Genomic DNA, 25,554 nt, shown 5'->3' on the forward strand with positions numbered 1-25,554 from the left:
TACCTTTTTTACACTTACTAGCTAAAATAATATTTTCATGAGTCATAAAAAAAAAAAAAATCAAGTACCCACAAACATTAACTGCTGCATATTATTAGGAATCGATAGATGTAATGAAGGCTAAAGGCTTTAATCACCCAGCTGGAAAATGGTAGGCTAACAATGAGTTAACTACACTTGCTGTTGTATAAAGTGGCAGCTAGTTTGCTCTTAAGCAATAGTGGATAATGTTGGTGCTATCGGCAATCAGACTGCAACTCCACTGCAAACTGAGAACACCAGCAACTATTCATATTAGACACATACAACTGGTGGAACCACTAGTACACATACTTTTGGCATTCAAGGGTGCCAGATTCCTCAAGTGAGTCAATATAAGTATATTTTGGTTGGGAATGGGGGTTGGGGGGGGGTGTGTTGTCAAGCTTTGGCATTATGAACGTACCTTCATTATGAGCTGCTTGACAAACAACAACAGAAAGGCTCGCAAAGAATGGATCTCCTTCTGGTTTGGCCTTGGACCATCTGAAACCCCAAAAAGCAAATGGCTGATGAAAGTAGCAAGTAGATACATGACAAACTGAGCATGATCCAGAAGGATAAAGCAAGAAGTTATAACATGAACAATCTATTTTGTCTTTTAAAAGCAAAGCTCTGCACCTGATTCATCACTTGTAGGACTTGCAGTGATGATTAAGTGAGTGTTGTTGCAGTGTGTGTTTATGTGTGCCTTCATATATATTTCTGTGTGCATGTGAAATCTACCTTTACATGCATAGTCTGTATATGTATTTCAGAAGATGACTGGGAACACCATATATCAGTAGTGTGCCATTACTGCATAACATATTTTAGCATTTTCTGTGCATCCTCACCTAGGCCTTTGGGCACGACTCCACTGCGGTCCTGGGGGTTGATAACCCAGTAGTAGTATTTCAGTGTATGCATGACCTGAAGTACAGTGCCCACCCTGCGAACGGTGTTGTAGATGGTCACTGTGCTGATGAACTCTGTTGCCAGGTAAGTGTAGAGCGTCAGCTGCACCTGCAAAAGATAAAGCACATATGAAAACCCACATACGCACACACGCTAGTTTAGTTAGATAGTTGGAGTGGAATAATCAAGTTTTAGTGCGTCCTAGCTTCTAAGCCCCTAAGCCATTCTCATTTAAATAGCATTCACTAAGTCACAGGTGGAGGGATAACCTTGAACTCTGAAACACTGAAAATAATGTAGGGCAAGACCACACAGAGAAAGATAGGGTGATTATGATAGTGCTGGTCTGTAGATCTGTAACCGATATGTGTATGTCCATCTACATGTGTATATCTCCTTCTTTACAAATAAATCCAAATGCATAAGAATGTGCTTGCTGTGGAAATGTGTGTTTTCACGTTACCTTGGCAGGGGCATGGATCCAGATGGCAGGGTTGAACAGAATGTGGTCACACAGCTGCTTGAGCAGCAAGATGCCATTCTGCAAGTTGCTAAGGTATCTGGAAAAGGCCAGCACAATGTCCAGGACGGGCCGCGTCACATGCACCTTGGACGACTGGAGTGAAGACGGGGACAAAAAGTGCCACAATAGCAGGTGAAAAAGGGAGAGGGTGATATGTCAGTGAGAGGAGTCAGAGACGAGGGGAATGACACAGAAAGGGGAGGGGAAGGACACATGCAGAGAAAGATGAGGAGGAGCTCCTCTTCTGCCTAACAAGCACACAAGCCAGCTGTGACCTCCAAATACAGCTGAGGGAAAACAAAGTCTGTCTCAAATTAAGTGTTGGTGTTTGAGTGTGCCTGTGTTAGTGTGTCTGTGGCGTTAAGGGTATGAAGATCAGCCTTATTACGGCACTGGGTTCATTATGTGCAGCTACTGGTACGGCAGGATGGCTCTCTTGTGTATTTATTTGCCAGCTGAGCCAATTTGTGCTTGTCTCACCTTCTCCAAAGTATAGCCAATGACGAGAAAGCCTTTGCAGGCCAGGACCTGCTCTTGCATAGCCACTGAGTTCTTCAAGAGCTCCATCACAAAGGATAGCAAAGTGCAGCTAAGGGGCCCACAGACAGACAGACAGACAGACATACATACATACAGTGACAAAGAGAGAGAGAGAGAGAGAGTTAGACAGTGACAATAATCTACACAAGCTGCTGACAAAGCCCTGACTGTGAAGGGCATATCCTACATGAAATGTGATTGAATGAGGGTGTCATGTCCCATTGTGTTAGGACAGATTCTAGTTAGCATCACCTTGAGGGCAGCACAACTTTGCAAATTTATAATCCAGATGGCCTCACAGCTTTCAAGCTCAGCATTACATCAAAAGTTGGAAAAAACTAAAACCTAATTTGCAACTGCTTTTAAAAAACTTAATGTACAGTAGGTTTCTTTTTGACACCCTAAATGTTATAGGCAGGCATAAACAATTGTTGACAGACAGCAGTGTTACCTGAAAAGCCAGCAGTCATGAGCTGAAAATAGACTGCGTGTGTTGTCTGTGTACCAGCCATATAATAGGTGCTAATATTGTAAAAGTTATTTTAGTAGCGCATCTAAAAGGGTTACTCTAGCAATTTAGTATTGCACCTCTGTAAAGTTTGTAGACTCCTGAGACAGAATAAAAAAAGAAAGGTCAAAAGCTGCCATAGGCGGGGGAAGTGGGGGTGCTGATGACAATAAAATGATCGCTTATAAATATCTATGGTTGTTGTTTCTGTTCCACGACATTTTGTATGTCATGTTTGGGGTGTGGGATGAAGAGAGAGATAATTTTAGTAACAAGAGGGCTTTTCACCGGGGTGGAACAGCTGATCTCTTCACCGAGGTGGAACAGCTGATCCACTTGTGCCTCTGTTTACCAGTGTCTGCTGCTGGCTCCGAAAGGTCTTTCTCAGCTCTTCGCCGCCTGAAAACCTGGCTCCGTAGCACTACCACTCAGAGTAGACTTTCACATATCGCACTGCTTCACGTCCACAAAGACATTTTGGATGATCTGATATTCAGGGTCTCGTGGCAGAGTTTATCAGCTGAACTCCAGAGCGCAAATCTACGTTTGGTGTACCGAAATCATCATTAGGTAGAGACACGGTGTCTAATCTCTGCATCTTTTTCCCAGATGGTAGCCTATATTTAGCCTAGTATGGTTGTGATTAACGGTATGCATGCCTATTAAGAAACAAATAGTCTAACTTTTACTTGTCACATACGTCGCTGTTCGTTGTTCTGAGTTCACTGTGCAGTACGCACCGTCAGCTCAGCTGTAGCCTACTTCATGGAGGGGAGGGGAGAGACAGAGGTAGAGTGGTCTGCACCATGGCCCAATGCAACAAATTCAAAACTTGATTTAGTGAAGAATAAACAAAAACTGCTAGTTTCATTAGGGTGCGTGTGTGTACCTGTGTGTGTGTGTGTGTGTGTGTGTGTGTGTGTTTACCAGACAGAAGTGTCCAGCTCGTGGCTGGAGGGCTGGCAATAATCCAGCTGTGCAAACAGAGGGAAGAGGACCTGCACGCCCCCGATAGAGTGTATGCCACTCTGGACTGAATGAGTCACAACGGCCTTCACGTCCTACCGAAACAAAGACACGTGGCCCCATTTAACATGTTACATGGCCAATATTTGCATATGCATATTTGTTCTAATAATCACAGTTACATATGCACAAAATTAGCTTCATGTGTTTACATATTTGAAAGTATTTGCAAGTAGTTGTATAGTCACAACCAAACAAAATGGTGATTCTCTATCATGCCACTAGAGTCTGCTTTTTATCCTAACAGGCACAAACTGTAATGGAACCTTTGAATCTTTGCCCGCTAATAAGTACTCTAAACTTTAAATGCCAAACCATGATTTTGCCATTGCCAAAAGACATTTAAGAGGGTAAATAGAAATCTCAAGATCTCAAAACTAAGTCTTTTGTTTATTTGGTTGGCTTGTGACTTACAGAAGACGAGGCAAAAAACAGATCATATTTTCTTTAAGTGTTTAGTAGCCTGGTGCATCAGCTGGTGTCTCTGTTGTTGCATGTTGCGAAACAGACAGTGGCTTGGCAAAACATTTCTCTCTCTATAGGATTGGAATTTGTGAGCATGGCATCGCAAAGCTGAAAATATATGTCACATTCATTCATATTTCACACTGTGTGTGTGTGTGTGTGTGTGTGTGTGTGTGTGTGTGTGTGTGTGTGTGTGTTTGTGTGTGTGTGTGTGTGTGTGTGTGTGAAAACAAAGGAAACAAAGCATTTTCTTTGATGAGAGGGCATGAGAGAAAACTCAATTAGTGCTTGAGAAAAGAAAACTCAAAGTGAGTCAAGAAACAGTGTGTGTGTGTGTGTGTGTGTGTGTGTGTGTGTGTGTGTGTGTGTGTGTGTGTGTGTGTGTGTGTGTGTGTGTGTGTGTAGTCAGCATATGGAAAACCTCCGCAAAGTTCACCACCTACAGTACATCTAACAGGAAAAATGACCCAACTACTTGTGTGTAACTCCAAAGTAAACGTCAATCCCAGAGAAGGCTAATTCCTCAGTTAATTTGCACCTCTGCCCTAATGAGGCTATTAAAATAAATAAATGCCAACTGGGCCACTTTCATTATTGATAGAGAGAAAGAGTAAAGAGTGGTACATATGGAACAGGGAGGGATGGAGCAGGCGTACAGGTGGTGAATCAATTTGCACTGGCATTGCTTTAATGTCAGCATGGTGATTTCAGGTTAATCCAAGCAACAACAATCAACCCCAACTATCCAACTATCAACTCCAACTCCGAGGGGAATGGCTATCATTTACTATACAAGCAAAATGTTACATTAAAGGCTTACTATAATTACCTGCAGCATGAGTGCGTGGGGTGAGTGGACGAAAATGGAGGCGTTGTCCTTGGGGGAGGACTCGAGGCAGAGCTGGGCATCTGTGGCGCGAGGGTTATAAGCGAAGGCAATACTAGAGGACAGCTTGCCATCATACAGTAAGGTCTTATGATGCTCCGCAAACAGCAAGTCACTCTCAGCCTTGTACTTGAATGTGCCCTGATGAGAAGGAGGTAGAAAAGGGAAGGGAGAGACAGTGTCTATAATTACAAAATAGCAAAGGGAGATTTTGTCAACAATAACAAAAGTTAAGTGCCAAATACTGGACTCTGCTGCGAATATATTGCAGTGAACAAAGTTAGTTAGTTTAAAAAAAAAAAGCTTTCTTTGTATACTGATTTATATGCCCCTCTTGAGTGTGGTTTAACATACAGTTTATTTGAACTACCTTTTAAAATCAAATCATACTCATTGGACATCCTTTCAAATTTCACCCTGTATGGGCATTTCCGTCATAGCGATTATGGGCACTGCGAATATAGCATATCTGGACATGCATCAACAGTTGCTACTCTGGCTACCTTTTATGTTTTTTGTTAAATTTGTATTGAATGTCAGTGGATGTGTCAGGGTGGGGGCCTCTGTCTATTGTTTTTGTATTTACTTGCTCTAAAAGCTAAAATAAGAAAACAAATTAACTTTCGGTTTAAAATACTATGCCTATGTTTAAGGCTGAAATGCATGACTTTCCATATGTTGCTGCCCTTAAAACTACAGCAAATACAGCAGAGCAACTATTAGTTTATATAGTTTGTTATGTCATCTCACTGTCGTTGATGGAATCAACTATCTTGCAGAGAAGAATATTATGGACAGAACCAGGTAAACTGAATGCAAATAATTTATTGTCAGGTGTAACTTGACAGCTGATCAACATTTCTCATTAGACAATGGTTAGCTAACCCTATCCAAACATGTTAAAGTATCCTTTTTTGTTTTAGAATGCTCCACCATATATGAAAAGTGTATGAAAAATGTAAACATTACATATTTCAGCTTTATTTTATTTTTCAGTTATTTTAATTATTATAATGGCTCATTTGACTGTGTGAGTTGTTATGTCTCTATTAAATGTTTCTATCCCACAGACATCTCAGGTTTTTATGGCTTCCAACCTGGTATCCCGGCCCCAGCTGATAGATAGCCAGGATCTGAGCAGCGCTGAGAGCCTCTCCAAACAGGTAAACTGCCCCCATCTGTCCGCAGAACACACGGTTGGCATCTGCCGTCTCAGACGATCCCAGGAAACACTTGTCAAACGTCTGCAGCGGGAAGGATGTTGGAGGTAGGATTTGAGGAAGAAGAAAAAACACAGAAATAGACAATTAAAGATGAAGGGAGGGAGAGTGGAAGGAAGGAAATAAGGAATTAGGACAGAAAGGAAGGGATAAAAAAGACCAAAAATAGCCAGAAAGAACAGGGGGAAAGGCAAATTCATTTTAACACTAGCTATAATTGGCAACACACAGCCTCAAACTATAAGCATACTGTGGCTAATAATGTTCCATCTTCCTGTGTTCATGGTCAGTGAGGCATAAGCAAAAGTGTTGAGAATGAGACTAGGGTTGCAACTAACGATTATTTTCATAGTCGATTAATCTGTAGATTGTTTTCTCGATTAATCGATTAGTTGTTGTTGTGTTGTGGTCTCTAAAATGTCAGAAAATGGTGAAAAATATGGATCATTGTTTCCCAAAAGCCCAATATGACGTCCTCAAATGTCTTGTCCACAACTCAAAAGATATTCAGTTTACTGTCACAGAGGAGAGAAGAAACTAGAACATATTCACATTTAAGAAGCTGGAATGAAAGAATTTTTACTTGTGTCTTCAAAAATTACTCAAACCGACTAATCGATTATCAAAATAGTTGCCGATTAATTTAAGAGTTGACAACTAATCGATTAATCGTTGCAGCTCTAGATGAGACCACATCTCAATCAAGTTGCTAATTTGCTTTCGGACATACTGACACATCTAGAGGATTATACTACACTGTGGAGGCGTTTTCATTCCTAACAAATATTTGATTTAAGAATCTCATAACTCAGCATGACAGAAAGCAATCCTGGGGACTGTGAAAGAGCTCACATGGTGATGTGTGAGAGGAGCAGGGTGTGTAAATGTAGTCATTTTCCACTGTACTATCCATGCTGAAATATGAAAAGAATGGTTTCACCCCCCAAGACCTCTGAAAGCAAAGAGTGGGATTAGATATATCTGTGAGAAAGGTTTGCTTTTCAGTTTTTGGAACACGCTCTTGCAGCAATATCTGGTTCTGAAATTGATATTTGACAGAAAATCTATTACGTACAACCACATGCCCAACCCTGATGTAGCAGCAGGTGGACTTGTAAATATAAAATCTTGTCAGAGGTTTCATGCAGTAATATTTGTGGTTTGCGAGTTCACATAGAACACACTCATCCATAGAAGTGGCCTACATACTGTAAATGATCTTATCATCATCTTGGTGTAAGCTACAGAATCATCTTAAACTACATTTTATTAGCATGGAAGATTGTAAAAACAGGATTAAGGGCTATTTGACCACTCAATGTTCATATCCTGTTCCTGAACACTGCTAATTCATTGCTTGATGTTATTTGCGGTTTTGTTTTTAAGCCTGTTGCTTGTTCTTTTATGTGAAACTCTTTATGCTGCTGTCTTGGCCAGGACTCCCTTGTAAAAGAGATTCTGAATCTCAATGAGACTAATTCTGGTTGAATAAATAAAAGGTGAATAAAGGTTGAATAAATGTATATAAAACAAATCAATGAGAAGAGAGATACCACTCTTGTGTCTGTATGGTAAATATGAAGTTACAGCCAGCAGACAGTTAGCTTAGATTAGCATAAAGCCTGGAAACAGGTGGAAACAGCTAGTCTGGCTTTGTCCAAAGGTAACAAAATACGACTAGGAGCTTTAACGCTCACTAATTAACACATCATATCTTGTTTGTTTAATCAGTGCAAAAACCAAATAGTAAATATTGTTGTTTTTTTTTTAGGGGGGTAAGTGCTGGACTATATCTTGGCTTTGTGCAGTGACCGCCCCCGTTTCCACTCTTAATGCAAATAAGCTAACTGGCTGTAGCTTAATATTTACCGTACAGACATGAGAGTGGTATCAATTTTCTCATGTAACTTTTTTTGTCTCTTTTTTTTGTGTGGCATTTTTAGGCTTTTATTTCTGACAGGACAGCTTAGACTTGAAAGGGGAGAGAGAGGGCGGAATGACATGCAGTAAAGGGCCGCAGGTTGGAACCGAACCCGCGGCCGCTGCTTCGAGGACTGAGCCCCGTATATGGGCGCGCGCTCTACCAGGTGAGCTACCCAGGCGCCTTTTCTCATGTAACTCTTGGCAAGAAAAGCAAATAAGTGTATTTTGAAAAATGTCAAACTATTCCTTTAACCTATAATCCATGATAATGTTTTCGGGCAGAAATCAGGAACTTAAATACTACTGGGATCATTTGCAAAGAGCTTAAAATGTAAAATTGTTGCTACTTACGTCACTGGTGTTCACAAACCAGGCGATGTCTCCAAAGGACGCCAGTTCCCCGTTCACATAGCAGCTAATTTCACTGTTTTTCCAGCGGTTGTAGGTGTGAACGAGAGTCACCATGTACCACTGCAACAAGAAAAAGAAGCAGTCGCTCACGATGGGAAACGGTTACTGTATATTTGGAGTATCAATCACAAACACGTGCTAGCAATAAGACAGCATGTGGTGAGAATCTTCTAGTCTACACAATTAGCCTGCTTCCATCGTGTTTCAGGACTCACTCCCCTCAAGCTACAATCTCACCTACTTAGATTTCTGCTTTCCTCCTCAGCCCTACAACCAGTGAAATAGGTTACCAATGTTACCACAGTGAAATAGGTTACTATGGTTTCTTCCGGACATGAAAGAAGGCATTAAAAATAGAGTGAAATATCAACTAAAACGAGTTATGGGTCCTCATGAGGTTTGTTGAGGTAAGGTGGTGCCTTCATGCCCAAGGGAAGCAGGAGGAGGTTTCAAATTGTGTCCACAGGCAAAGGATCTCTCTGACTGCAATGGTCTTCAGTGTGTGCTGCTGTGCCTGGGAGTATAGGATCATCCTTCTCCCCCGTCGCCCTCATTCCTCCTCCATCTAGTTTTGCATCGCTCCAGAGTCAGGTTAGATGTGATAGTTCTTTCTTACTGTAAGGTCTCGATTGATTGTGTGCACACATGTGTTTTTTGTGTGTGCATGTGATTATGTCTGTGCTGATATATGATTTCTGTGATTCAATCTACAGAAAATGTGCATGAATATTTGGTTGGCCTGGGTCACCAAACCAGTGCATGTATTCTGCCTCGTTTTTTTTTTTTCCCTCTCTCGATCGTACCTTCTGGGGTTTGAAGTCGTACTTTACACAGTGCTGGAATCCTTTCCCCTTGGATTTTAATGAGGTCACTATCAAACAGCCACCCACAAAGTGTGCAGAGTAACCCATGCCTTTATTGGTGCGGAAACTGAAAAAGAAAAGGGAAAATGCAAACACACAGCTTTAGTTTTCGACTGAGGCTGCACACTTTCATGCTGACTACATTCAAGGGCAACATAGGGTTATAGTGTCCAATATATCATATAAACACTTTAAAAAGGTCTCAAGGGGATAAAGATAGCAAACAATCATTTCTCAACTTCACAGGCTCTTCCCATCATTCTCCATGTCCCAGCGAGATGGGGCCCCCGCGTGTGATTTAGTGAATTAATCTCTTTTTAAAAAGGGCACAAGGCTGAAGGAGCTTTTATTACAGATTATCTCATGCAGCTCGTTGGCCATGCGGCTTGGTTATCATTTTCACAGACGCCCAAACGGATCCCTGTTGTATAAATTAGATTTTTGACAGAAATTAATTATTGGTTGAAAATAAGTTTAACCAACCCTCAGCTCCTCAGAGAGGAAGCAAAGGACGAAAGACAGGAAAGATGGAGGGAGAGGCACAACCGTTTTTCATCTGCGAGGCTGGAGGCTGCACTTCTGCAGCACATTTTTTGGAATTCAAATGCATTCAAGATCCATTTTGGTTATACTGGGGACATGTACACATGCATATGTTCACACTTAAATTGCATGCACCACAATAACACCACCTTTTATGCAATTCCCCTCTCATTGTGTTATTTACAGTACAAATGTACACAACTTCCTTGAGCCATTTCTGCATTCTATATACATGTTCAAACTAAATTAAACATTTAAATGTCAAACAATGGGTAAAGGTTTATGATTACTGGTCAAAAAGTAGTATTGTGACCTACCAGTATAGGTAAGGCTTGTCTTTGTCTACATTGATGTTGTTGAGAGGATCCATGCGGAGCCACGTGTGGAATGTAAACCCATTCTGGTACGGCCATTTTGCTATAGGAGGCAGAGCTATAGCCTGTTTGGAAGAAAATAACAGATAACAGGACATGTCAATGAGTTGTGGGTCCTGGCTAGCTGTGAAATTAAAGGACCCATAGAGCATTTTAAAATTTACAAAACAATGTTTGTTAGTACAATACTATAGGTCAGCCTAAAAGCAGAGAAATCCATGTTTGATTTGAGCAAAGGAATATCCAGCAAACATGCTATCCCTTGAGAAAACTATTGCTCTAAATAATTTGTGTGTGTATATGCACGTGTGGAGCAGGGCAGCACTGAAGATGAAGGCACATGTGCTCTCTTCAAATACACGGCTGAAGAACACAGACAAGTACTATTAGAGCTCACTTCAAAACAACCAAATCAGTGCCAAACCCACATTGCAGACCTGTGCACTTCTACATGTAAAAGCACCGTCACCATGGCAATGGAGGGTTATATACAGAAGGTGGCAACCCCATACACTACATAAAGGGCATGACTAAAGCAACGTTCAATGGTGCACAAATTTACACGGTTTCCTGTACGATGCACATTTGATGCAATGAAAAAGTACATTCATCTTAATGTTACAATAGTTACTCCTACACACAGATAAATCCTGAAGACTTGAGCTGGTTGTCCTAAAAACTTTTACTGTTGAGACTGCTTGTGAAGTATTAAAGTCTGAGAGGATTATCCTGAATGAACATACTGCCATGCCACATCTAATACACTGCGGCAGGAAGAGGAAAAAACAACAGCACACCTTTCAATGTATGTGGTGAACGATGCAGGCATGAGCAAAGCAATGCTTTTGTAAAGTTTCAGTGCGATGACCTAAAACTGGAGAGTGATATCAAAAGTAGCAAGCAGACAAATTTAACATTGAAATGAATGAACAATGTTTCTGATATTTGTAATGGGTTTACTGTAGCAATGCCTTGGCAATCTCAGATTCTTCTATGTGTATTTTATTGCGTTTTGTTCATTGAGTTTACTAAGGGCATGTTGTCTACTCAGCACTCGTCATTATGTGCCATTCTCCAACTACTACATTCTACAACTCCATCTACAGAAGGACAAGGACACAGCCTGTGTGCAGCCTGCTTTTCCATGATACGGATGATGAAAAGCAACGAGGTTGGGTTTGTGCAGGCAAGGTACAACCAACATTCTTAAAGCATGATTTGAATAATCAAAAGCTGAATAGCCCCAACAAGATACATTTAGACAGCTCAATTTATAGATACTTCACAACATTTCAGCAACAGTAGACTATCCTTTTTTAGGCTTGAAAAGAGTCTGCGTTCTAATGGCTGGCTAGATAATAACTAAGAGAAGGTGTGAAGCTTATCAATTAGAGAAAAACTGCAATCAGCTTAGAAAGCACTTACTATGAAGGGATTCAGGAGAGGTCATCATGTAATATCTGAAGTCCTCTCTTTCTCCCTCTCATTAGTCTATAATTGAATGTCTTCATAAGATGAAGGAGAATGGGACTTATTGTACATTTTGGGAGGCAATCATGGTGAGGTTCCACATTCTGTTTGCTTACCATTTCTTTGAATTAATATCTAGTTGAAAAAGCTTGCTGCTCATGTACTGAAACATTCAAAAGAGCAGTCCAACACCAACCTCTAAACCCATGCCAGTCATTTCATCATCTATGTGCAAACACACTTCATAATGTGGTGTTTCTTCATTCTGCGGTGTAGTGGATGACATTATGCAGTATACTCACAGCTGCATTTTTCCCTGGAAAGCTGAAGAATGAGTCTGGGCCATTCCTGTGAGCCATGTACTTCAGAACTGATAAAAGCTTCACCGCATGACGTGGCTGAGGAACAAATACAAAAAACACACAAGGATCATTTTAGACTAGTGATACAGACATACAGTACATGTGCACATAAAAGCGTACTTTCTCTAGTCGCACACTGTTTATGCATGCAGCCACAAATTTACCTCTTATACTCATCAGGCTTTGAGATCCAGAGAGATTTACACAGCAGCACACTCAGAATTCAGTATCATAATTTACTTCACAATATACTGATTATTATGTACAAGCAACGTGCACTGCAAAGTACATCCATCACAAATATGTTACGAATTCAGATGTAGGTGCTGAATCAGTGCGAGTGATAAAAAAATAAAAATAAAAAAAAGTCCTATATATTTTTACGATTTTCAACAAGGTTGTAGGTTATAGTGCTCAGTACAAGAGCACTTCACCTGCATTCATCCCATCCACCCTGTCTCCCCAGACATTTCAAACAAAAAAAACGAAATGAAGAGCGGAATGGTGGCAAGAGCTGCTTGAAAGTGGGAGAATAAGGTGAAATTTAGAAACATAAAAGCAACTTGCCCTATTTCCTTGACAACTTGATTAGAGTCAGTGATCGATGGGTTACTTTCCTTCTCTTTATCTGTCTCTCCCTCTGTGCCACTGGTCCTACTTATCTTTTGTACACATACCATGCATCTTGAGTTCACTGTGGCCACACACACACACACACACACACACACACACACACACACACACACACACACACACACAGCCAAGTCTTTTAACATTACTGAAAAAATAAGTCAATCTCATGTACAACCTAATATCAACAATATATAGCGCTGCTCCGGAACCACTGCAGAGTAGTAGTCTGGTTTCACATGATTTATCTGGTCACTGTGACGAGGCCATTGGCCAGTGGGATGGCAGCAGTTGAAATGTTGCTGGCACATTCCTCATGCTGGTCCCAGACAACCAAGACAGATCACCGTGGCATGACTCTGACTCACCCACTGGCCTTTCTCCCCTTGCAGTTTGCTGAAGAAAAGCTTCAGCTCTTTTACGGTGATGCTGTAGCTGGCGAGCACGCCCAACATGTCCACCAGTAGGTCTGCAAGACACAAACAGAGTCATACAGGGGTTACACATGGTGTGTTACAACAGAAAGGTCTACAAAAAAAAATCGAGAGGAAGCTACTAGTGGCTGCAGTTTGCTAAAAAAAAAAAATGTTAGGGATATAATCATTAATGAGGTGGTCCCTGATTTTAGCTGGTTTTTATTGTGTTATCTGTTAAAAGATCCAACTCACAAGTATTACAATCTTTATTGGCATTCTCATAATCTACATATTACAGTGAAGCCACAGCTACGAGAAGCTAAGCAGCTAAGATGTATTTAAAAGAAAAGTAGGGTGAGCTAGACCTAAGTTAAAAAAACAACATGAGACTTAAAATAGAGAGGACACTCTGGGAGTCCCAGCTACTGTGCAGCCTCTTTCATTAGTTATTACTGACTAATGATGGGGCATGGTATGACAGATCTATGACTAATGTGCACATACACAACCCTTGGTTTAAACCTTAAAATACTGTATAATGATGAGTGGCAGTTATATCTGGCAGGTCCTTTTCCATGTTAAGTATTAGTACCAGTATATACACACAAGTATTAAAGCTCAGCTGTTCAGCTCAGTCCTACACAACTAGTATTTCAGAGCAGCCTATTATGTGAAGACAGGAAGAGACGGCCTGTAAATACACTGTAAGTGCAACAAAAAAAGCTAAAAGTTGGGGCGCCCTGGTGGCCTAGTTTAAGACATAGATCATAAACTACAACATCCCAGGTTGAAAGTCCAGCTGGGGACCTTCGTTGCATATCATTCCTCATATCTCTCTCCATTTCATGTCAGCTTTCTACGGTCAACTCTCATAAAAGTAATACAATGCACAAAAATATTAGAGAAATCAATAAAAAAGTTGCATAGGTTCTATGAGACAATTCTTAGGGATAGGACAGAGCATTTGTACTGGGATGAATATTACTACTGTACAACCATTACTTTCAGCTGCCTAGTTACTGCTGGGCTATATCACCCTTGCTTGACTGCACAAACCCTCTAGGCCACCACTGTTCTAGCTAGCAAAAGTTCACTGAGCCGAACACTGTAGGATTAATTCGGACTAATTTGCAGATGGGCCACAGACTAGACTGAGACTCTGGGGAGTGTACAGGGCGATTGTGACGCTTTCGCTGCAATACATAGTGTATGCAACCATGTAAGATGAAACCATGAGGTTATTGCATACGGGAAGAGTGGATAGGGAAGTTTAGAATTTGTTTCTTATTTGTCCATTGACTCCTGAAGTTGGTGTTCATCTTTTTGCTTGCTCCCCCTCCACACAGAGGTTTTAAGGCAAAGGCTTGTAAACTAAACACCTCGTCTGGAGGTGGTAAGGACTGAGTCTTGGTCAAGCACAGTTCAGCGGTGCCAACCCAAAGCAGCTGCCTTTATCTTTTCAAAAACTAAAATGAAAAGGTTTCAGATGAGTTCGATTATATTGTGCTAACATAATAGTACACCTTTCCCACAAGCTGCTGTTGATAAGTACCTGCGATCATGCTGTCAGTGGTGGATATACGCTGGAGCACCTGCTGGATTAGCCCCACATCAGTGCACGCCTGCAGGTTGCGGACGCTCTTCTTGAGGATTGCGGTGAAGATGCTCCAGACCTCGGCCTGACAGGTGGGCTCACATTTGTCCAACAGCTCCACCATGCACACGATGCTCTCAGGTTCTTGGATGATGAAGTTCATCTCCAGGTCAAACTGGCCGCCGACCAGCTGGAGGAGAGAGGTGAGGAAGGGAAGAAGGGAGTGAGGGGGGGGAGAGGGAGAGGGAGAGGGAGGGAGGGAGAGAGAGGGAGAGAGTTTTCAGTCAGTCACTGAGCGATGATTTCTTTTATCACCTGAGAAACGTAACCAAGAGTTTTATAAAAGGCACGTTATGTGTTCACATTATGTGTGCATGCAATCTGAAACAGATGATTAATGATGCATCAGAGCCGCTGCAAGCCAAGTGGATTAAAAGGTCAAGGGAGAAACACAGGTCTCTGTCTGTCTATGTGTATGTCTGTTTGTCTGACAGTAGATTCAACTGTTTACAGCTAGCCATGAGACATTGTGATAAACCCAGAGCAAGTCAGCCACGTCAGTAAAACTAACTGAGACATCCAGACAGACACAAACAGTGGAAAGTGTATTTAGAGGTCTTTTGTTCCTGCAGGCCCTGGAATCCTAACAGCATCTGACACAGCCTGGTAGACACAGACTGTGTTTAAATTAATTTGTACTTATGACATACAAGAAAATACACACAGATAAGAGTACAGTGATGTGAACCTCATCGTAATATCTCTTTTAAAACAGCAGTGGATACCAGTTTGCATCTTTTTGGGAGAACAGAATAAACACATTTTCTTTCACAGCCAATTGCACAACCCTGTATCTTGAATCAAAAACAATACATTGTATTCATGGCAGCAAGAAAAAAAGGAATTGCATCCCACCATGTTACTCAGCCTTAACAGTGATCTCCAGCTAAAGCTTGTTCAGGAGCTGGTGGGGGGGAAAGCTTGCCTTATTGCAAAGGAGTAATGTTCTTTGTGTGCGGAAATAAATTGTATGAGCCATAAATGTCACAATTTGTCACTTCTTAATAGTTGTGATGACACTTTTATTATTGAACCCTGCCTAATAGAAACAGATAAGGAAAATAACAATGTTGATGTCAAATTAATATTGTGAGTAAGGCTTGTTTAGAATCAAGGAGGTGTGACTGGGCAAAAAAAAAAAAAAACAAAAAAAAAAAACATGAAAGCATCGTGATCGCGTACTCAGCCATTAGACAGGCTGTATGTGAAAACAATATGATTTGGTGCAGGGAATGGAAACTGTCCCATTAAAATGAGTGAGGTCGGATTAACTCTGAATGTGCGTGTGTGTGTTGAGTACAAGATAGGAAGACGGGGAAACTGGGCTACAGCCACAACATCCTTAAAGATGTGGGTTAAAATGATGATATCACTGACACACACCTCACCTTTTGTCCGTTTAACCTCCTCTCACAGATACATATAATTATTCTTTCATGTCAAGTATCAACATGAGAACAATGATGCTATCCATCACCTTATACAAGGCCTATTTCCTCTATCCCTAACCTTTATACGGTCTTGTTTTTTAAGATGCAATGCAAAACATTTATATAACATATATTACTATAATAGTCAGCTATTAGAAATACAATTTAAAGTGTCAAATTGTATCGAATCATATTTAGCCCTCGGCGGCATCGTTTAATCTGTCGGTTACTTTTTTTAATTAATTGATTGTTGTAATGTAACAAAGATTCTGAAACGTGCCTATCACAAGTCACCAGAGCCTAATGTGATGCTTACTTTCTATGACTGACCAACAGATCTAGAACCCACAGATATTTATTTTACAAAGACATTTACATATATATTTTGATGAAGATATAAAAGCAGCAAACGCTCAGATTGAAGAAACTGAAAAATGTTGAGCATTTTTCTTTGATAAGACTCATTTGATTATTCAAATACCTTATTATTTTCCTTCGATTAGCTAATCATTACATTTATTTATTTGGCTAATCATTTCAGGACTAACTACAGGGTTCATACACATTTTAACCAATACTTTTCGGCAAATTTCCATGACTATGTATTCCTGAAAATGTAGATTATGTATATCCAAAATTACATAAGTAGGTAAACTTATGTTCCCCACACGCAAATTTGGCTGCCAACTGACTGTCAGGACACATGACGCTGAAAGGTTCGCCGACATCCTCGCACGATTTAAAAGAATAGTGGGAGTTTGCGACTTTTAAAGCCCACAATACCTCGGCCCTTAGTGCGTCTTGTCTAGTAACACTGGAGATTGTCTTGTCTTGTGCCTTGAGTCTGACTCGTGATGGAAGAACCTGCAATAGGCGTAACGTTGGTCGATGGAGGAGAGAAGAAGCTAGTGATGGTCATGCACGAGCCTTCACGCGCAGCCACAACTGCCTGGTGCTTGGCGCCTTTAGCATGGCTAGTTAGCGCTGCTTCTCCCATATTAGAGATGTCAATGATCTTAGAACATAGTCCACATCTCGATTTACTTGGGTCCTGGACCTTCTCGAGCCACGTCTTGTATTTGTCCTTCGTCTTTCCTGGCATTTCAATTTAATTTCAATTTGATTTCAGTCAACACCGACTTCACCTCAGGCAGCATCGCAACAAGTGAGTGAACCGGAAGTGAAATGAACGTTATGCCCCGAATAGAAGGTTAAGACGACGTGAAATACATTTTTTATTAAATCACATATTATTATGCGGTGTTAAAAAAAAATTCCATGACTTTTTCCAAACCCTTTCCAGGCCTGGAATTTGCATTTTTCAAAACGTACAAACCCTGTAACTATGTGACAGCAAATCATCTTCTAAAAATGTGTTTTGAAGCTCTGAAACATTTGTTTACATTTTTCATGTTTAAGTCACCATTAAAAAAAACAACCAAACTCTTACTTTGGTTAATCAAAGAATTGGTTCACCCAAATTACCAAAAAGAAACATTGTTTCCTCCCTTGTCCCTACTGGTATCTTTCCCCAGTTTTACCCAGGTTTTGACACATATCTCTGAGATTGCTGCTGCCACACCAGAACAGTGGAGGCGAGTGACATTTTTAAATGCAGTATTGTGGGTGTTCACAGCATTCAAAATTACATGTAAAAAATGACTTCAAATTTCAATGCTATGAACACCACAAACACAATTTAATTTCAAAATGTCAGTTGTATTGGGGTAGAAACCCAGTACAGATATTATGGATATTTCAAACCATGGACAAATCAGCATGGATAGATCCCAATAGAAGTATAGGGAGGGAAAACAACATGTTAACACTCAGCACCTTAATTAAGTTAAGAGTTTTGCATAGAGCTAAAAAGATACATCTACTGTACTGTAGTCAATGTATAGCACATGCATAGTGCACAGTACAAGTAACAGATGGCTAGATGGTCAAACAAATGAGTCAAAATATCCACCAGTCACCTGTTAGGGCAACAAGCCAAAGTTAAAGTAGTTAACACATGCACCAATTAATGCCCCACTGGCAACCTTCCCTTTCTTCTTCCCTTTTTTGTCTCTTAGCAAGTGATTGATAAATCACACAGCTCTCTACAGAGTGCCATGTATTAACTGGGGGGGATAGATTGCAGCCAGGTCTGCCATTAATGGATGTGGGTTGCCATTTTGCCACAGTAACAGTTGATTTATGAGCCTGACACTGTGTGTAAGTCATCCATCCATCAGTGTCAGTTGAACAAGGAGACAGAGAACAAATATGAGGACGAGGGGACACACACACACACACACACACACACACACACACGATTCTTGTGAAACTTGTGATGGACAGTGGTCATTATTTTATAAAATTCTTTATTTAAAACATACATATAGGCGACCTCTCGCTCACCTGGTAGAGTGTGCGCCCCGTGTAGGTCCTTGACAGCGGCACGGCAGCGTGAGGTGAAAAAAAACTACCTTCTCATTTGCGTTTTGACGTCATGTGTGAAAGACTGATAGCTGAGCTGACTGGAGTGGAGACATTTACAAACAATGATTAGCCTATAGCCTGTAATCTGCTAGCGTGTGTAATTTTAAAGACAAATAAAGTCTATGAAGTCCAACGTTATCTGTCATAACCGAATGGGTTGGCTCGTTCAACATCAGTTGGGATTTAAAAAGTCTGTGACAAGCATTATAGTCAGTAATTCACGAGATCATTCTAAAACCTTTGCTTCTAAAGAGCACATTTGGAGTGGCTGATGAGGTTTTATCGATTTTGTTTTGGCAAATACAGTATTATCCAAATATTCAGATACAGATCAAAGCAAGCTACAGATGTGTTTTACCTCACATGTTTATAAAAAAAAAAGTTGTAATTCAGAAAGACCCCAATCAATAAATGTGTCTGTGGACATAAAAAATAACTGTTATATTCAAACGTACTTTATCCCAGGCAGCACTCTGCTCCAAAGCTGGAAACTAGGTACCGTTGCCACTTTTACCAACAGTGCCAGCTGAATCAGAATACAAGTGTAGGACTAGTATGAAATCTCACAGCAGCTGGTTATCTTCATGTTGTTACAGAGTACAAAATATCGCAATACGCAATCGGTATACTTTAGATTATAAACAGACTGAATTATGCTGCCATTAATCAACTGTGATACTTTGAACCTTGATGTAAATTGGAAACAAAAGAACATTGGATGTGTCTATTGGTGCATGGCAAAGAGGTTTACAATGTTTCAATTTCTTAAAATTCAATCATTTACATCACTCTATTTCAGGAACAGGTGTGAAAGGTTGCCAGCTCCAGCCTCGGCTACAGCCAAGGAGAGCGCTGCGGCTAAAGGCTGCCATAAAGCCACTGTCTTTATGGCAGATAGACACCAGATCCCTGGCTGGGTAACCTAGCCTGGCTGTTCTCCCCTGAGGCCTGCCTGAATTAATCATGGCTGAACAGCCAAGCAGCCACTGGGCCGTAACACAAAGCACAAACAGGCTTCTACAGTCTCCATGGAGAACAACATTGGAGGATGGCAGGGCCAAAAGGTACGCCAGACCAGGAATTCATATCTATTGCCTAAGCTAAACCTGTATTTCCAGAGACCAATGATGGTGTTAGGATTCTTGGAAAGCTGAGATATGAAATCCAATGTCAAAAATGACAATGTCTGACATGAGGCTAATATTTTTACCACATGCAACCAACTTAATTAGAACAAAGTGTCAGCCCTGTCCATGGGGTGCAAAATGGGGTTTTGATGTAAAATGGTTATCGCGATCAATGTTTCAATCCACCTTTTTCATGCACATATTCAATTCACACCAAAACTTGAGTGGAAATGCAAGAAAAAAAAAAAAAAGAAAAAAAAATTATTATATATATACAGTGAGGAAAATAAGTATTTTAACACCCTGCTATTTTGCAAGTTCTCCCACTTAGAAAACATGGAGGGGTCTGAAATTGTCGTCGTAGGTGCATGTCCACTGTGAGAGACATAATCTAAAAAAGAAAAATCCAGAAATCACAATATATGATTTTTTAACTATTTATTTGTATGATACAGCTGCAAATAAGTATTTGAACACCTGTCTATCAGCTAGAATTCTGACCCTCAAAGACCTGTTAGTCTGCCTTTAAAATGTCCAGCTCCACTCCATTTATTATCCTAAATTAGATGCCCCTGTTTGAGGTCGTTAGCTGCATAAAGACACCTGTCCACCCCATACAATCAGTAAGAATCCAACTACTAACATGGCCAAGACCAAAGAGCTGTCCAAAGACACTAGAGACAAAATTGTACACCTCCACAAGGCTGGAAAGGGCTACGGGGAAATTGCCAAGCAGCTTGGTGAAAAAAAGTCCACTGTTGGAGCAATCATTAGAAAATGGAAGAAGCTAAACATGACTGTCAATCTCCCTCGGACTGGGGCTCCATGCAAGATCTCACCTCGTGGGGTCTCAATGATCCTAAGAAAGGTGAGAAATCAGCCCAGAACTACACGGGAGGAGCTGGTCAATGACCTGAAAAGGGCTGGGACCACCGTTTCCAAGGTTACTGTTGGTAATACACTAAGACGTCATGGTTTGAAATCATGCATGGCACGGAAGGTTCCCCTGCTTAAACCAGCACATGTCAAGGCCCGTCTTAAGTTTGCCAATGACCATTTGGATGATCCAGAGGAGTCATGGGAGAAAGTCATGTGGTCAGATGAGACCAAAATAGAACTTTTTGGTCATAATTCCACTAACCGTGTTTGGAGGAAGAAGAATGATGAGTACCATCCCAAGAACACCATCCCTACTGTGAAGCATGGGGGTGGTAGCATCATGCTTTGGGGGTGTTTTTCTGCACATGGGAAGGGCGACTGCACTGTATTAAGGAGAGGATGACCGGGGCCATGTATTGCGAGATTTTGGGGAACAACCTCCTTCCCTCAGTTAGAGCATTGAAGATGGGTCGAGGCTGGGTCTTCCAACATGACAATGACCCGAAGCACACAGCCAGGATAACCAAGGAGTGGCTCTGTAAGAAGCATATCAAGGTTCTGGCGTGGCCTAGCCAGTCTCCAGACCTAAACCCAATAGAGAATCCTTGGAGGGAGCTCAAACTCCGTGTTTCTCAGCGACAGCCCAGAAACCTGACTGATCTAGAGAAGATCTGTGTGGAGGAGTGGGTCAAAATCCCTCCTGCAGTGTGTGCAAACCTGGTGAAAAACTACAGGAAACGTTTGACCTCTGTAATTGCAAACAAAGGCTACTGTACCAAATATTAACATTGAGATAGTCTCTCACAGTGGACATGCACCTACGATGACATTTTCAGACCCCTCCATGATTTCTAAGTGGGAGAACTTGCAAAATAGCAGGGTGTTCAAATACTTATTTTCCTCACTGTGTGTGTGTATATTATATATATATATATATATACATACACATATATATATATATACACATACATATATACATACATATATATAACAAAAATGCTTTTAGCTTGGCTGATGTAGAAAGTTGGCATATTAAAAAGAGAAGATACCGTAAAGCCTGACAGAAAAGGATTTTCGGATAAACCATGATGTCGCTGTACCGGTTCCTCCAATCAACTAAAAATACCACAAAAATGAACAATAAAAAGAAAGGAGGTATTGAGGGTGTATGTTGCCGCAACACCCTTGTTTTGAGTTAATACAGGGCCACTTGTTGCATGTCACCCCCCCCCTTTCTTTTGCCCTTACCGTTGATAAAAACACCACAGGGTACACAAGGTAGGGAAGAAGTATTAGAGTTAATGCTGCTCAAATTATGTAATCTTGATGAATATATATTTGTATAAAGCTAGTAGGGGTGTGCAAAAAAATCAATTCGAATTGAGATTTAAGCTCTACCGATTCAAAATCGATTCACAGAATTCCAAAAATCTATTCATATTTTTGTTTTCGTTTTGACACTATTGTCCTGAAATGACATTACCTCGCCATTCCCATAGATGGCGCTGCGTCGAATTCACACTGTTTGTGCCCAGGCGTCATGTTTTGTCATAATCAGAAGAAGAACAAGTGCAGCAGAAGTAGTTTAGTAGGCGCAAACAATGGCAAACCTCACAAAGAATTATTCAACCTGCGCCATCCTCATTGAAGGCGAGCGTTTGGACACATTTCGGCTTTTATAACCTCGAGGGGAACTTGATAGGAATCATGCTATATGCAGGCTTTGCAAAGCGAAAGTTAAGTATTTTGGAAACACCACAAACTTGAGAACTCACATGGTACGCCATCACCCAGAGATTAACATTAAAGACGTGGACGAACAACAACCTAAAGTGCCGTGCTAGTCAACCAACACACTCTTTCAATGCTCTAGACTCCCACCGTTGCGTCAGAGAGAGTGTTCAACTGCCAGAGACATCGTAACTGCACAGCGGAGCATGCTCACTCCAAAACACGTAGAACAGCTTCTGTTTCTGCAAAAGAATGTACAGATTCCAGCCAGTGGTGGACTATGAACTGGTTACACACACACACACACACACACACACACACACATACACACACACACACACACACAGCGTGGCACTATCTTTGTGGGGACCCGACATTGACATATGCATTCCCTAGTCCCTTACCCTAACCTTAACCATCACAACTAAATGCCTAACCTTAACCCTTACCCTCACCCTAACCCTAACCTAATTCTAACCCTAAAACCAAGTCTTAACCCTCAAACAGCCCTTTAAACTTGTGGGGTCCAGCATTTTGGCCCCACAATGCTGTCGGGACCCCACAAGTATATTGTATTCCCGGTTTTTGGACCCCACGAATATAGTTAAACAAGAACACACACACACACGTATCCATTATGTGATTCTGACACCTCACAAAAGTTCTGTTGAATGGACTGTAGTTGCCACAGTTCTAAAAGGAAAGGGCTTAATTTTAAGAAGTTCAATGTGCCCAGTGGAGTTCACATTTCAACAGTCAACCTGGTAGCTAAAGTACTCCTTAAACCACATTTAGCAGTATTTTGTTTGATCTGGGTACAGCACTTTAAAGCTAAATGTAAAAGCTCTTTTTATTTAACAGTTTTATACTTGAATTAAATGTATTTGAAAGCTGGCCAAAGCTTGGCACTTTTGCAGTTTTTAAATTGCAAAAGTTTTTATTTTTGAATCAAGACATGACAGGGAAAAGTAACTACATTTACATACTGTGAATCGTTTTTTTTTAAAGCTAGCATGCACTGATTCCCATTTTTTATTTAATTATTAAAATGCTTGTGTTTAAAGCATGTACTTATTAGGGCTGCTCCCTCTTAGTCGATTAGTCGACTAATCGGTCGTTTTTGTCTTAGTCAACTTAGATTTCTTTAGTCGATTAGTCATGTTTTATGCTTTTTTTCATGCTGAATGACTTATTTCCAAGAAACGTACGAGCACATCTCTGGTAAACACAAGAATTAAAGTGGTGCTTTTGCATGACTCTTTGCGGAGAAACTCAGATTTACAGATCTGTCGATTAAATCAACTAATCGATTAGTCGATACAATTGAATGAGTGTTAGTCGAATAAGAATTTCTTCAATCGAGCACAGCCCTAGTACTTATATAAAGATTATGAGCGTAGTGTAAATCACAAGACAAGCCACGTTTTGGCAGAGCAAGAAATTGGGACTAAGAATAGAACAAGTAAAGCTTTACTAAAAGAGCAGACCTATTTGAGGTCTGAGCTACAAAAAACAGACGTGATGCTGAAGATGAGAGAAAGCAACAATGATGGCAACTTTATACCAAAGGGGAGGAAATTACCCAGCTAAAAGTAACAGGCAGAAACACTGATGCTGCCAAACCACGGCTGCAGGGAGATGAGACCCTCCATCACGTGCGTGCGCGCGTGCATGCGTGTGTGTCCATGTTGATGTTCGTTCTTCAGTTCCCTCGCTAATGAAACTGCAATTAATTCTATGGGTGAAATCATTTGAATATAAAGTAATTTGACTGCAGGAGACGACAGCAGAGACGGACAATAGAAGAACGCCTTTGACAAATTTGTGCTCACGTCTAACATCGTCTAGTTTGTCAGATGGCTTAAATCAGGCTTTGAATTGCGCCGAACAATCAGACCGCAGTACATCTATCACTTCATATCATCTGTCAGTTTGGGAGTGACATGACGACAAGTCTAGGGGAAGATCTGAATGGGCCAATATTCAACTGATTTAATTGAAGTATTTTTTGTGATACTGGTGTTGAGAAAAAGAAAAAGAAATGCATGGCATGTTAAGGCTACATTAAATTTGCCCTTTACAAAAGGACTGTAAAGGCCAGCTTATGTGTTATAACAACCCAGCTTGACTATGGTTTTCAAGGCAACAAAATACTCAACAAATGTGCTGTCAGAGTGGCCATGCTTTCACCACCACCACAGCTGGCCTACTTTTTCAACAGCTCTTCTAACTGGATCTCTTTTAACGAGCTCTCTTGTCAAACCAAAGGCAATTCCAGCTTATTCTTTCACAAAAGCGAGCCCCCCTCCACACCACACAGACCGAAACATCCATCACAGTGACCCAAAACATGAATCGTGATAGGACACCATCTTATAATCCTGCGCTCTTCACTGCTGGTGGACACTCACATTTCCAACACACTGATGTGAGATGTTGAATTGGCTCCAGCAGATAATCTGTCCAACTCAAATCCCTCTAGTGCTGCTCACGCTGATATGAGGGAATGAGCTTCTGATGGTGTAGATGAGAGGAAATAGTGAGGCGAAATGCATGCATCACATCATGCTCTGGTTAGAATACATTATGTCCCTAAAATAAGCAACACTTCACATGAAGTGGTAGCAACATTTAGGATATATGTATGCAAGACTTCCAGTGTAAACAAATACACTCCAACGTAGAGGAAAGGACTGCAAGCAAAATGTGGGATGACAGCTGACTCGTACAGTGTCGCAAACAAGTGACGATTCCAATTATTTTAGTTGATCGGTTGAGACCTGACAAGACCTGAGGATCCTTCTAACAAGTCTTGAAAAGGACAACACAGTGTGCTATAAAATAGAGTTTTGACAACAAAATGTCTCATAACATTTAAACACCCATTTATTCTTTAGTACTGACATTTCCTGCATTGTATTTGAGATACATAATCCGTTTCTCAAACAATCCTAAAGTCATATCCATCCAACAGAAATACACGGGTACATGTCGTGATAAAATGTTATCACACGATAAGGATATGACTGTTATGATAACATCTTTCTGCCATATTGCCCAGCTCTCTGCGCAGTCTACAGCGGTCACAACACCCACAGACTCCCTTGATGCTACCTGTAATACACAACAATTATGGATTCCAACCCCTTT

General features: G+C 40.8%; 1 protein-coding gene across 8 annotated transcripts in view; it reads right to left on the reverse strand.

Moving 5' to 3' along the window:
• The window catches only part of lrba (LPS responsive beige-like anchor protein), a 201,704-nt gene that overhangs the window by 154,472 nt on the left and 21,678 nt on the right, over window positions 1–25,554 (reverse strand). For all 8 annotated transcript variants that reach the window (XM_036000091.1, XM_036000093.1, XM_036000094.1 and 5 more), the window contains exons 2-14: window positions 14,649–14,880; window positions 13,049–13,149; window positions 11,991–12,086; window positions 10,162–10,283; window positions 9,242–9,368; window positions 8,379–8,498; window positions 5,982–6,128; window positions 4,828–5,025; window positions 3,435–3,568; window positions 1,940–2,048; window positions 1,400–1,552; window positions 876–1,044; window positions 446–525 (exon numbers count right to left, since the gene is read on the reverse strand). In XM_036000091.1, coding sequence (XP_035855984.1) covers window positions 446–525; window positions 876–1,044; window positions 1,400–1,552; window positions 1,940–2,048; window positions 3,435–3,568; window positions 4,828–5,025; window positions 5,982–6,128; window positions 8,379–8,498; window positions 9,242–9,368; window positions 10,162–10,283; window positions 11,991–12,086; window positions 13,049–13,149; window positions 14,649–14,880 — 1,788 coding nt within the window. The remainder of the gene's footprint in view (window positions 1–445; window positions 526–875; window positions 1,045–1,399; window positions 1,553–1,939; window positions 2,049–3,434; window positions 3,569–4,827; window positions 5,026–5,981; window positions 6,129–8,378; window positions 8,499–9,241; window positions 9,369–10,161; window positions 10,284–11,990; window positions 12,087–13,048; window positions 13,150–14,648; window positions 14,881–25,554) is intronic.

The sequence above is a fragment of the Sander lucioperca genome, chromosome 4 (assembly GCF_008315115.2).
Source record: "Sander lucioperca isolate FBNREF2018 chromosome 4, SLUC_FBN_1.2, whole genome shotgun sequence".
In the NCBI taxonomy this organism is placed as follows: Eukaryota; Metazoa; Chordata; class Actinopteri; order Perciformes; family Percidae; genus Sander; species Sander lucioperca.